Genomic DNA, 14,273 nt, shown 5'->3' on the forward strand with positions numbered 1-14,273 from the left:
GAAAAGAATAAAAAGCCCAGAAGTAGAACCAAACCAAGTACCGAAGTAATTCAGTTGTGGAAAGAGAAATCTTTCCAACTGGTTCTGGAACACCATGTGGAAAAACAAACCAAACAACCTTGACTTCCACCTTATACCATATACAAAACTTAATTTGAGATGTAGCATAGTCTTAAATATAAACAGTAAAGTTTCTGGAAGGAAATACATGAGAATATTGTTACAACATGGGGTAGATAAAATTTTAGGCGAGGTACATAAAGCAACCGTAAAGGAATAAAATTGATAAATCAGACTACATCTAATTTATATACTGTAAATATACGTTTAGAACATATAAAGAACTCTTGGGACTTCCCTGGTGGTCCAGTGATTAAAACTCTGTGCTTCCACTGCAGGGGGCACGGGTTCGATCCCTGGTCAGGGAACTAAGATCCCACATGCCGCGCGGAGCAGCCAAAAAAAAAAAAAAAAAATATATATATATATATATATATATATATAAAGAACTCTTACAACTCAACAGTAAAAAGATAAAAACCTTATTAAAATAATGGTCCAAAGACTTGATCCAATACTTAATAAAAGAAGTTAAGTGAATGGCAAATAAGCATTTTGTTAGACATCAGGGAAGTACAAGTTAAAATTAAATTGAAACACTATATAACACCCAGTAAAATAGCTGTACAGTTGACCCTTGAAGAACATGGATTTGAACTGTGAAGGTTCACTTACATGCCCATTCTTTTCAATAAATGTGTACTACAGTACTGCATAATCTATGGTTGGTTGAATCTGTGGATGTGGAACCAAAGATATAGAAGACCGAGTATAAAGTTATACGTGGATTTTTTTTTTTTGATGTGGACCATTTTTGAAGTCTTTATTGAATTGGTTACAATATTGCTTCTGTTTTATGTTTTGGCCTTTTGGCCACGAGACATGTGGGATCCTAGCTTCCCAACTAGGGAATGAACCCGCCCCGCTGCCCTCCACCCCCCCCACCCCCAGCCCCACACCGGAAGGTGAAGTCCTAACCACTCGACTGCCAGGGAAGTCCCTATACGTGGATTTTTGACTGCAGGGGGTTCAGCACCCGTAACCCCCCACATTGTTCAAGAGTCAACTGTGTATTCATTTTACATTTTGAGAATACTAGGTGAATAATGAATCTTAGTAAATAGATTTGCTTTGCACAGAAGTATGGGTTAGCACTTCTTCAACTAGTTGCTGTGTGCTCTAGGCTTGAGAGAATAAGTTTATTGCAAATAATGTGAGCTAGGTTTTCACTGTAGGCTGAGGGATTTAAAATATGTTGCCTTTGCATTGGAGGTATCAGTATGAAATCATGGATTTTTAAATATATGTATAAAAATCCAGGTAGATAGAAAAGTATGTGTGTGTGTTTTCTGTTCTAGCTCTGTCCATTGCCTTTAAGCAATGACGTAAGTAGCAATGAACACACCTAGTGCCGAGATTTTGATTTATAAATGCCATTGTCCACTAAAAAGAACCAAGTTTCTTTAAAGCAAAAGCTAATTCCAATGCTGGAGCAGAGAACATTTTGTGTGAGTGAGTGTGCATGCGCAAATAAGGAAATATAATGAAGTGCTCAAAGAATTACAGGTACATGAGGTACATTGGAGGTAGTGTGAAAGGGGAATGATCCAATTGCCAAATCTGGGACAATTAAGCATCAACATAAATGGTAGGAATTGATTATAATCCATTGGATTAAATAAAATTCCATGATTCTGTAGTGATATAAATAAATGAATAAAGAGAAGAGAAAGGAAAGCTATTCCTTGGAGTGGAATGCTAATTAATAAATATAAATATGATAGGATTAAAAAATCCTCAATGGTTCTTTAAAAGTATTAAGACAAAGTTTGATAGGAAACAAGATATTTACATATAAGATTTCTTATGTATTACATTGGAGAAAACTGGCAGATAACATCTTAATCAATGATCAAAATACATATCTCACTGGTATTGTGCGAAACCAACATCATGTGCCTCAAGTTATCATGCTCTCAAAAGGATACAGCATCATTTTTGTAATACTTATGGCAAAAAACCCACATAGCCTCATCATGGGAAAATGTCAGATAAACCCAAATTGACAGATATTCTACAAAGATAACTAGACTGTGCTCTTGAAAAATGTCAAGGTCAAGCAAAAGAAAGGTTGAGGAGGAGCTGTTCTAGGTAAGGGGGACTAAAGAGATGGTACAATAAAATGCAATGAGTGATCCAGGATTGGATCCTAGACTTGGCGGTGGGGGAGGGAGGGGGGATTGGCTATAAGGGGCATTTTTGGAGCAAGTTGTAAAATTTGAATATGGACTCTTGATAATAGTATAGTATCAATGATAAATTTCCTGATTTCGATCAGTATGCAAAAATCAGTTGCATTTCTCTATACTAGTAACGAACTACCAGAAAAACAAATTAAGAAAACAATTCTGTTTACAACTGCATCAAAAAAGAATAACATTCCTAGGAATAAATTTAACCAAGGAGGTAAAAGACCTGTACACTGAAGACTATAAGACATTGATAAAAGAAAATGAAGACAGAAATAAACACATATATTCCATTCTCATGGATTGGAAGGATTAACATCGTTAAAATGTCCATACTACCCAAAGCAGTCTACAGATTCAATGCAGTCCTTATCAAAATTCCAATGGTATTTTTCACAGAAATAGAACAAACAATCCTAAAATTTGTATGGAACCACAAAAGACCCTGCATAGCCAAAGCAATCTTGAGAAAGAGCAAAGCAAAGTTTGAAAGCATCATGCTGATTTCAAACTATATTACAAAGTATAAAAATCAAAACAGTATGGTATTGGCATAAAAACAGGCACATAGATCAATGGAACAGAATAGTGACTCCAAAAATAAACTCACACATATATTGTCAATTAATTTACAACAAAGGAGCCAAGAATATACAATACAATATGAAGGACAGTCTCTTCAATAGTGTTGGGAAAACTGACAGGCCGATGTAAAAGAATGAAATTGGACCCCTATCTTACACCATACACAAAAAATCAACTCAAAATGGGTTAAAGGCTTGAAGGTAATACCTAAGATCATAAACCTCTTGAAGAAAACATAAGCCATAAGCTCCTTAACATTGGTCTTGGCAATGATTTTTTGGATCTGACACCAAAAGCAAAGGCAATAACAACAAAAATAAGTGGGACTACATCAAAGCAAAAAGCTTCTGCACAGCAAAGGAAATCAACAAAATGAAAAGGTAGTCTACAGAATGGGAGAAAGTAATTGCAAATCATGTACCTGATAAGGGATTAATATACAAAGAACTCATACAACTCAATAGCAAAAAAACCCCCAAGCAATCCGATTTAAAAACTGGGCAGAGCTAGCTGCTTGTAAATTTTGGAGATTAATCCTTTGTCAGTTTAATCTCCAAAATTTACAAGCAGCTCATGCAGCTCAATATCAAAAACAAACAAACAACCCAATCCAAAAATGGGCAGAAGACCTAAATAGACAGTTATCCAAAGAAGATATACAGATTGCCAACAAACACATGAAAAAATGCTCAACATCATTCATCATTAGAGAAATGCAAATCAAAACTACAATGAGATATCATCTCACACTGGTCAGAATGGCCATCATCAAAAAATCTACAAACAATAAATGCTGGAGAGGGTGTGGAAAGGGAACCCTCTTGCACTGTTGGTGGGAAGGTAAATTGATACAGCCACTATGGAGAACAGTATGGAGGTTCCTTAAAAAACTAAAAATAGAACTACCATACGACCCAGCAATCCCACTACTGGGCATATACCTGGAGAAAACCATAATTCAAAAAGAGTCATGTACCAGAATGTTCATTGCAGCTCTATTTACAATAGCCAGGACATGGAAGCAACCTAAGTGTCCATCGACAGATGAATGGATAAAGATGTGGCACATATATACAATGGAATATTACTCAGCCATAAAAAGAAATGAAATTGAGTTATTTGTAGTGAGGTGGATGGACCTAGAGTCTGTCATACCGTGTGAAGTAAGTCAGAAAGAGAAAAACAAATACCGTATGCTAACGCATATATATGGAATCTAAAAAAAACAAATACCGTATGCTAACGCATATATATGGAATCTAAAAAAAAAAAAAAAGGTCATGAAGAACCTAGGGGCAAGACGGGAATAAAGACGCAGACCTACTAGAGAATGGACCTGAGGACACAGGGAGGGGGAAGGGTAAGCTGGGACAAAGTGAGAGAGTGGCATGGGCATATATACACTACCAAATGTAAAATAGATAGCTAGTGGGAAGCAGCCGCATAGCACAGGGAGATCAGCTCGGTGCTTTGTAACCACCTAGAGGGGTGGGATAGGGAGGGTGGGAGGGAGGGAGATGCAAGAGGGAAGAGATATGGAGATATATGTATATGTATAGCTGATTCACTTTGTTATAAAGCAGAAACTAACACACCATTGTAAAGCAATTATACTCCAATAAAGATGTTAAAAAAAAAAAAAATGGGCAGAGGACCTGAATAGACATTTTTTCCAGAGAAGACATACAAATGGCTAACAGGTACGTGAAAAGGTGCTCAACGTCACTAATCAGCAAGGAAATGCAAATCAAAACCACAATGAGATGTCACCTCACACCTGTTAGAATGGCTTTTATCAAAAAGACAAGAGATAGCAAGTTCTGGTAAGGATGTGGAGAAAGGGGAACCCTGTGCACTGTTGGTGGGAATGTAAACGGATGCAGCCACTATGGAAAACAATAAGGAGGTTCCTCAAAATACAGAACTTCTATATGATCCAGCAACTCCACTTCTGGGTATTTATCTGAAGGAAATCAAAACATTAACTACAAAAGATACATGCACTCCCATGTTCATTACAGTATTATTTACAATAGCCAAATATCCACCAATGGATGAATGGATAAAGAAAATGTGATATATATATATATATATATATATATATATATATATATATATATATATATATATATATATATATATACATACAGTGGAATATTATTCAGCTATAACAAAGAAGAAAATCCTTCCATTTGCAATATGGGTGGACCTTGAGGGCATTATGCTAAATGAAATAAGTCGGAAAGTAAAAGGTGAATACCATATGATCTCGCTTACATTTGGAATCTTTAAAAAGAACAAACTCATAGAAAAGGAGATCAGACTGTGTTTACCAGAGGTGGGGGATAGGGAGGGAGGAATTGGAGGAAGGTGGTCAAAAGGTACAAACTTCTAGTTATGAAATAAATTAAGTCCTGGGGATGTAATGTACAGCAGGGTTACTATAGTTAATAATACTATATTGTATGTTTGAAAGTTGCTAAGAGATTAGATCTCAAAAGTTCTTATCACAAGAGAAAAAATCGTAACTATGTGTGGTGATGGATTTTAATTAGACTTACTATGATGATCATTTCACAATATATACATATATTGAATCATGTTGTACATCTGAAATTAATGTTATATTTCAATTATATTTCAGAAAATTTTCCTGATTTTGATGATTGTATTATGATTATGTAAGAGAATATCCTTGTTCTTAGAAAAACACACAGAAATATTTATGGATAAAGGTATACAGTGTCTCCAACTTATTTTCAGTGGATCATAAAAAAGATTTTGCATTGTATATATATGTGTGTGTGTATGTTTCTATAGAGAATGATAACGCAACTGGGACAAAATGTAAACAAGTATTAAGTCTGGGTAAAGGATATCAAAAACTGTTATTCCTAGGATATTTTTTAACTTTAAAAATATATAAAAATTAAAAGTTCCCAAAAATACCCATCAAATTGTTTTAAAAAATGCTAATGGATGGATTAAACAGTAAATTAGACAAAATTAAAGAAGGAATTACACAACTAAAGATAGACCTGAAGAAATTGCCTGACAGCATAGAGATCAATGATAAGAAATAGATGTTTAGAGATATGGAAAATGGAATAGAAAATCTAAAATTTCTTCTAGAGGGAGTCTCGGAAAGGTAGAATCAAGGAGAGCCAATATTTGGAGAAATTATGGCTTAGATTTTTCCAGAACTGATAAAACACAAATCCATATAAGAGACTGCCTTAGAGATAAGACAGTGTTGATATGACATCCTTTGGGAACCTGCATTTAAAGCACCTTAAATAGAATTGAAGGATTATAAAAAATGAAAGGAATTAAATATATTCTTGAATTTAAGACTGACGTTTTAAGTAAAAAAATAAAAAATTAAATATTAATTTATATAACACCTTTGTGCCAATCACTGTGTCAGGCTTTGGGGATTCAAATATGAACCGATGTTACACTCTCTAGTTTGCATTTTAGTGGGAGAGAGAGTTCAACAAGTATTTTTAGAACTCATAATTTACCAGTTAACAGACAAGATGCTAATGATATAAATACATTAGTCTAGGGAGGAAATAGACTATTTCAACTGGATAAGTTTAATGAGAAGGACATGCACAAGTATTATAGGTATGGAATGGAAAGATCCTTAGTGCAATCTGGACAGTGTCAGGGAAAAATTAAATATGACTGTGCTGGAATCTCAAAGAAAAGGTAGACATCAATGTTAGTTTATTATTGTTAACTTTCATGTTGTAAAATATTATACATACAAAAAGGTGTATAAAATATCACCAATCTACCACATTTAATTCTGATAAACCTGTTTAGCCCCTTTTAATAGAATCTTTTGAAAGACTTATTCATGTCCTTTATATATGTATGTGTGATGATACACATATGTATATGTTTCTTACAGAAGGGAATAGTAATGAATGTTTTATTAATGTTCATTTTTGAGAGTACCCATTTAAGAATGAAATGATCTTATGGCATTTCTCATTTTATTCAACCCAAAGAACATCTCACCTCCATCCATATATCTTCTGGGTTCAGTATTCCCAAATATATCCCTTTTATGTCTGTAAAAATTCTTTAGCTAATTCTTTATTAATCTTTTGATAAAGCAGCTTTTGACACCATAAACGTGTTGTCCAATAACTGGTTAAGGTTTTATCATGAAGAATAACAAGATTAATCATTTATTTAGTTGCTTTCACGTGGTGACTATATTTCTCCATGCAGTGGAGTGATAATCCCACTTACCCATGCTGTGATAACGAATTATTATGTGACCTCTGTCAGTGTTGAACACAAAAACGCATAGGCTTGAATGAAAGGGAGAATGCAAAAGGATATAGGAGATTCTTCTCCCTTCTTTGCTCATTCCCATACATGGAATGGAAAATGTATCATTTTAGATTTCTCAATTTGTACCTAAAGAGTCACATGGGATGTGAATTTGGCCATTGCCTTTCATCAAAGGATTTCTAAGCATCTCATAAGCATATTCCATAATCCTCTAAACACTGTTTGTGTAGTTGTAGCTGGCAATATTATTATCTCCATTATGGAGAGAAGTAAATGGAAGCACTGATATACTAAGTGATATTTTTATCTTCCATTCAGAAATTTACCACTGGTTTACAAGCCAGTATTATTTATCACCTTTATGAAGCTTAGTGAGATTATGTGATTTGCCCAACTTTAGGGGAAAAATTTGGCATAACATCAAGGCTCCTGAGTCTTATATGCCTTACTAATTTTATCTCCTCCCCACACACATACACTCTTACCCTCAGCTCTATTGAAAATCATATTTAATCCAATGTTTTAAAAGTCCTGTAAGGGACGAGGGATTACTATTATTCATGATTGTGGTTACTTATGTGGGAGAAAGGAGGGGTGAACAAGATGGGACAAATGGAAGGTTTTGGGGGATAGCTGGCAAACTTCTATTTCTTGATCCTGGGTGATGGTTACAAGGGTGGTTGCCTTATAATAATCCATTAAGCAATATACTTTTTAATGTAAAAAAAAAAAAAAGTCCTGTAAGGGAACCTCAAATCATGTTGTTTCATGAGTCTTTGAGGTGTCATTCCTGGTTCTTAATTAGGAATCAAATGATAGTTTATTTTTTCTAGAATAGTTTTTTTTTAATATTGTAATATTGTAACTGCTGTTAGTAATGTTACATACTAAAACTCAGGCACTTGTTCTGTTCTGATGAGTTAGAGAATCCTATTCAGGATACTACCATGTGGTAAACTAAATAAAATAGTGGAAGATGGTCTTAGAGAGTAATATGGCTAATTCTACATGGTTACTTTCTTTTCTTTTCCTGTTGATATAAAACTACATATCTTTATCTTTCTTAAATTCTCACCAGCAATAATGCTGGTAGCAACCAGAATTTTGATCCCAGTGAACCTAAACCTAGTACACCTAAGTGTACTAGGGGTACTGTAGTATTCAAATTGTGGGCATTGGTGTAAATTTGGGTTAAGTTGAAAGTGAGAAGTAACCTGTAGAGCAGCGGTCCCCAACCTCTTTGGCACCAGGAACTGGTTTCGTGGAAGACAATTTTTCCACGGACCAGGGTGGGGGTGTGGGGGGTGGATATGATGGTTCAGGCAGTAATGCGAGCGATGAGGAGTGGCAGATGAAGCTTCACTCACTCGCCCACCACTGCCCACTGTGCAGCCCAGTTCCTAACAGGCCGCAGACTGGTACTGGTCTGTGGCCTGGGGGTTGGAGACCCCTGCCATAGAGATTATAAGGTTACCCATAAGAGGGAGGTAATTAGGATATAATAGGTAGGTACCCATTTAAAATTTATTTATTTATTTTTAATTGTGAAATATACATAGCATAAAATTTACCATTTTAACCATTTTAAAGTATACAGTTCTGTGGCACTTAAGTCCAGGTAACCCTTGAGTAAATTGGGGATGTACTCTAGTCATAGTCCACCTATAACTGTACAGTCAGCATTCTGTAGCCCTGGTACCACATCCACAGATTCAACCAACTGCAGATGGTGTAGTACTGTAGTGTGTATTTCTTGAAAAAAAAAAAACCTCGAGAATAGGTGGACCCCTGCAGTTCAAATTCGTGTTGTTCAAGGGTCAGCTGTACATTCACATTGTTGTACAACTATCACCATCATCCAACTCCAAAGCTTTTTTCATCTTGCAAAACTGAAACTTCCTATCCATTGAACAGTAACTCCGTGTTCACCCCTCCTCCTAGCCCCTGGCAACTACCTTTCTATTTTCTTTTTCTTTTTTTTTTTCTATAATATATATGTACTTTTAATTTTTATTGGAGTATAGTTGCTTTACAATGTTGTGTTAGTTTCTACTGTACAGCAAAGTGAATCAGCTATACGTATACATATATCCCCCTTTTTTGGATTTCCTTCTCATTTAGGTCACCACAGAGCACTGAGTAGAGTTCCCTGTGCTATACAGTAGGTTCTCATTAGTTATCTATTTTATACATAGTATCACTAGTGTATATATGTCAATCCCAATCTCCCAATTCATCCCACCCCCCCCCCCCGCTTCCCCCTTGGTATCCATACATAAATGTCTGTGTCTCTGTTTCTGCTTTGTAAATAAGATCGTCTATACCAGTTTATTCAGATTCCACGTATACGTGTTAATATACGATATTTGTTTTTCCCTTTCTGACTTACTTCACTCTGTATGACAGTCCCTAGGTCCATCCATGTCTCTACAAATGACCCAATTTCGTTCCTTTTTATGGCTGAGTAATATTCCACTGTATATATGTACCACATCTTCTTTATCCATTCCTTTGTTGATGGACATTTAGGTTGCTTCCATGTCCTGGCTATTGTAAATAGTACTGCAATGAACACTTGGGTGCATGACTGCTTTAAGCACCTCATTTGAGTGGAATTATATAGTATTTGTCCTTTTTTGCTTGGCTTATTTCACTTAGCATAATGTCTTCAAGGTTTATGCATGTTGTAGCATGTGGACTTTCTTTCCTTTGAAGGCTGAGTAATATTCTCTTGTGTATGTATATACCAAATTTATTACTTATTCCTCTGTCCACAGACACTTGCATTGCTTTCACCTTTTGGCTATTGTGAATACTGCTGTTATGAACATGGGTGTACAAATATCTGTTTGTGTCCCTACTTTCAGTTCTTTTGGGTATATATTCATAAGTGGGATTACTGGATTATATGTTCATTCTAGGTTTAATTTTTTGAGGAACTGCCAAACTACTTCCATAGCAGCTGTACCATTTTACAGTCCCACCAGCACAAGAGTTCCAGTTTCTCTATCCTGGCCAACACTTATTTTCTGGTTTTTTTGGTAGTAGCCATCCTGATGGTTGTAAAGTGGTATCTTGTGGTTCTGATTTGTGTGTGTGTGGTTCTGATTTGCATTTCCCTAATATTAGCGATGTTGAGCATCGTTTCTTGTGTTTACCAGCCATTTGTATATCTTCTTTGGAGAACTGTCAATTTGAGTTCTTTGCCTATTTGGGGGTGTCCATTTTTTTAAAACCAAGGTAGTAACCACAAGAGCTGCTTTTTACTTTACAGAACTACCAGAGATATATCGCTTTTAATTGCTAACTAATACTGGTAGCAAATGAGTAAGAACTTTAGGAAAATATTTGTCCCACATATCTAATCATGTTTTGCCTGTCCTTCCTTTGTGTGTTTCATCCATCCCTTCCTCTCTGTTTCTGTTAAGATCATCCTAATCCACTTAGCATCATCTATGCTACAGTTGTTTGTTTTTTAAAAAGGGTAAAAGCATTTAGTAGGTGCTTAATTTAATAACTGATATCTTGACACTGGGCCCAGTTCTACCAGAATGGTAAAAATAGATGGTCATAAATTCCTCTAGTAGGTTTGTTCTTCTTTACCTCTTCTTTAGCTCCTCCCCCTCAATTCAACAAGGATTTATTATGAACAGGGTGTAAAATCTGAGTTTCTCTCCCTCAAACTGTGTGATAGGGGGCAAATCACACCAACTCTTCCCTATTGGATGACCTAAGTAATCTCTTAGGTTTCTCCTAGTCTTGTCTAGTAAATGTCTTTATGATTCTTGTAACTATTACCAGCTTTTGGATATTAGATGCCTGAATTATCTGAGAACCACATTACCCACAATAAGTCATGTTTTTAGATTCTCACTAAACTGTTAGAGTGAGAGATAACAGTCTAACTCAGATCACTTTCTTATTTACTTTTACATATCTCCTTGGGCTTCTTAGAACAACCTAGGACCTAAACTGGAAACCTTTTAAATACAAACATTTAGTTTCTCTAAGAATTAACCATCACTAATAAAGCAAGAATATTTTGAACAGTTAATATCGGGGGTGGGGGTTGTTTACTTCTATAAAGTATTATTTCATCTTAACAGCATTTAAAAACAAAGGCTGAACAATGCTGTACTGTGTACTTTTAGTTTTTGATTTCTACTTTTGAAGTTTTATGAATACAGAAACATCTCACACACCTGAATAGGGTAATATATATTCCAAAGCTAAATATGAGTACTTTTTTGGATTAGCTGCCATTTTTGTTTGTTCATAACCTCTGTTCTCTTCTTGCTTCATTGAGAATTCACATTAAATTGATTTCAAGTGGACTTTTAAAAGATATGAGTAATTCTTTAAACCAATTTAGTTAATTTTAAGAAATAATGTTATGTGATAGGCTAATGTAGATATAATAGCAAAATTAAGTGAACTATTTTAGATAGATTAAATTTTTGTATTTAATATTTATTGCTGAGTAATTTTTATAAATTGTCCATCTCTTCTATTCCTGCTTCTGTCACTTGCTTGAAAGTCAGTAGTCAGTTATTTATGAATAGTCATTTTCTAGGATCTATAAATTTTGTTTTCTGTAGTACAACCTTTATAATAAAATTTGTTTGCTTTATGCTCAAATTCTCTAATATTTTAAATAACTTAATTTCTTTTTCTCAGAGATCGAGAAAGTACTTTTAACGTCACATTTGTCACTGGGAAAACTAGTTTTAATTTATATTGACCTTTTTCTCCTTTGAGCATTTAGTCTGTGTTCAATAAAATGTTGATGACTGCTCTTTAGAAGACAGCTGTACAAAATAAAGTATTATAAATATTCAGCTTTCCTTTCTAAGCATTGTCACCAACAGCTGGGCATCCAGTTTAGCAGAACAGGTTTTGCACAGAGAGAGCCTGGCATGTTCCTGAATCAGTTTAGTGAAGGAGACAAAAAATAGTTTCTTATGGATTGGGGACTTATAAAGACATAGAGCATCTGTTCCTCAGTTAAGTCATAGTCTGGTAGCACTGAATCATGTTTAAAGCTAGAATAATGTGCAAAACTTTTTCACCTTGCTCATACTTTTATTTTAATGGCTAGTGTACTATTTCTGCAAATAATATACTTTCAACATCTCCATTGAAGGTATGTAAATTATTTTCCTTTTATGTATAATTTTTGTTAGTGGTATTTTAAAACACACAAATATATTAATTTTTAACTAAGATTATAGTATAATATAACTTTAGTGTTTGAATTGTATAATGGTGCATATATATAAAACTACATATATAAAAATCCATTTAAATATTTAATTATGATTTCATCTTGATATATGCTATCAAAAAAACAGTTTCATCATTGTGAAAAGTGCTTTCTTCATAGGTATTCTCCTTTAGTTGGTGAAAGTAACTTAGAATCTTTGTTTATACAGATTACTCTTAAATACTTGGCTACTTAAAGCATATTAAATCTAAGATATCTTTAACTATTTTGTTTGCAGTGTTAAAAGATCACTGAAATTGGATGATCTGTTAAAAGCAAATGTAAGTATTTACTTATGAGTTTGTAATTGTGTAATAAGATTGTGTTTTTAATTTTTTAACAGCTAATTTACCCTTATACTAAATGTAAAAAGTATCAAAAAAAAACCCACTGTGACATAATTGTTATTGGTACACCATTTTCTACATATAAAATTTGTAATCTAATATATGGAAATTCCTGGCCAGCTTGAGGTTTTTATTTAAAGAGCAAATTATTTGAAGCCTTAAAGAAATAATTTAGTAGAAATTAATTCACTATTTGTAGAAAAAAAATGCTCTGCCACTTAAATGCAGATAAATAAAGATGGAACAATGGCAGTGCTTTAATCTGCATTCTCTAATCTGCTAAATTGAAATAAAAGCATTAACAACATTTTTATGTCAAAAAGGTAATTACCCCCTCAGCTACGCTGGCATGAATAAACAATTAAATACTAACACTGTAATAAATTTCACTGTGGTTGTCACAATAAGAATAAAATTGTACTGTTGCTATTACTTTTTGTAAATCTCATCATAGCACATTACCAATACCAGCATATCATGACATATGCTAGTTTATTATCTTTTCATTACCAATATTGGATCTAGATACAAACACTAATACTGGGATACTTATGGCCTTAGTAATCTTAAATGAAAGTAAATTGGTGAGAAAGTAAATTAAAACAAATAGCTAGTCAGTAAATGGGCTCCTATGTGAGATTCCATATGAGAATGCCATTTCAAGAAATGGGTTTTATATGGAATTTCTCTTCAGAAGACTCACTGGTATTTAACAATTTACCATTTTTAAAACTTCCTAGATGCTTTTTAAAAAAATTTAAATAAAGGTGGCAAAATACTGCATTGCCACTAAAAAAATCATTAGCGGTGTAATTAGCAATTTAGAACACCATTATCCAACTTGTTCTGTACAGAATGCAGCTGTGACTGTAATTTTGCATCTGTTTCTTTGGTCAGAATGGTATTTTGGTAGATGAGTAGTCCAGCTTGAAATGAAATACTGTTCTTTCCTGCCCCAAAACTGTTCTTTGGGAGGTGGTAACATCATTTGAATGGAAGAGAATGGCCATTTAGGAATTCATCCTTTTCATAAAGTACAGTTGTCGTCATGGCAAGCTTTCTATCCATTTTTTCTCCAGATTAGGATGTGTCAAGGTAGCCAGTGACACAGCTAATATCCTGTATTAGAAAAATACATTGTTATGTTTGGCCCAATTCTGTACCTTTAAACCAGTTGACTTAGCTTGGTACCACATGGCCACCAACTGCTAAATGCAGGTTCCTAGCATCCTAGCCTGGGCCTTCAACAGTTCGGTTTTCTAACCTATTTCTAATATTTATTATTATTTCTGATATTTTCAGCTTTTGTATCTTGCCTCATAATTTGTTTGCAGCTCTATCTTAGATCTGACAGCTTTTGCTCTGGTGCTAAGTCTAGGCTTCTCTCTTTAGCTACATTTATGCTTCTATCCATTCCAGTAACAGCTAAGCCCTGAAGCAGCCTGGTTCCCAAGAATC

General features: G+C 34.4%; 1 protein-coding gene across 6 annotated transcripts in view; it reads left to right on the forward strand.

The window, feature by feature from the left end:
* Positions 1 to 14,273, forward strand: part of ITGB3BP (integrin subunit beta 3 binding protein) — an 87,918-nt gene that overhangs the window by 8,566 nt on the left and 65,079 nt on the right. For 5 of the 6 annotated variants that reach the window (XM_082359439.1, XM_082359437.1, XM_082359436.1 and 2 more), the window contains exon 2: positions 12,707 to 12,749. The exons of the other annotated variant lie outside the window; for it this stretch is intronic. In XM_082359439.1, coding sequence (XP_082215565.1) covers positions 12,707 to 12,749 — 43 coding nt within the window. The remainder of the gene's footprint in view (positions 1 to 12,706; positions 12,750 to 14,273) is intronic. 6 annotated transcript variants of the gene reach the window in all.

The sequence above is a fragment of the Balaenoptera borealis genome (genome assembly GCF_965194805.1).
Source record: "Balaenoptera borealis genome assembly, chromosome: 1".
In the NCBI taxonomy this organism is placed as follows: domain Eukaryota; kingdom Metazoa; phylum Chordata; class Mammalia; order Artiodactyla; family Balaenopteridae; genus Balaenoptera; species Balaenoptera borealis.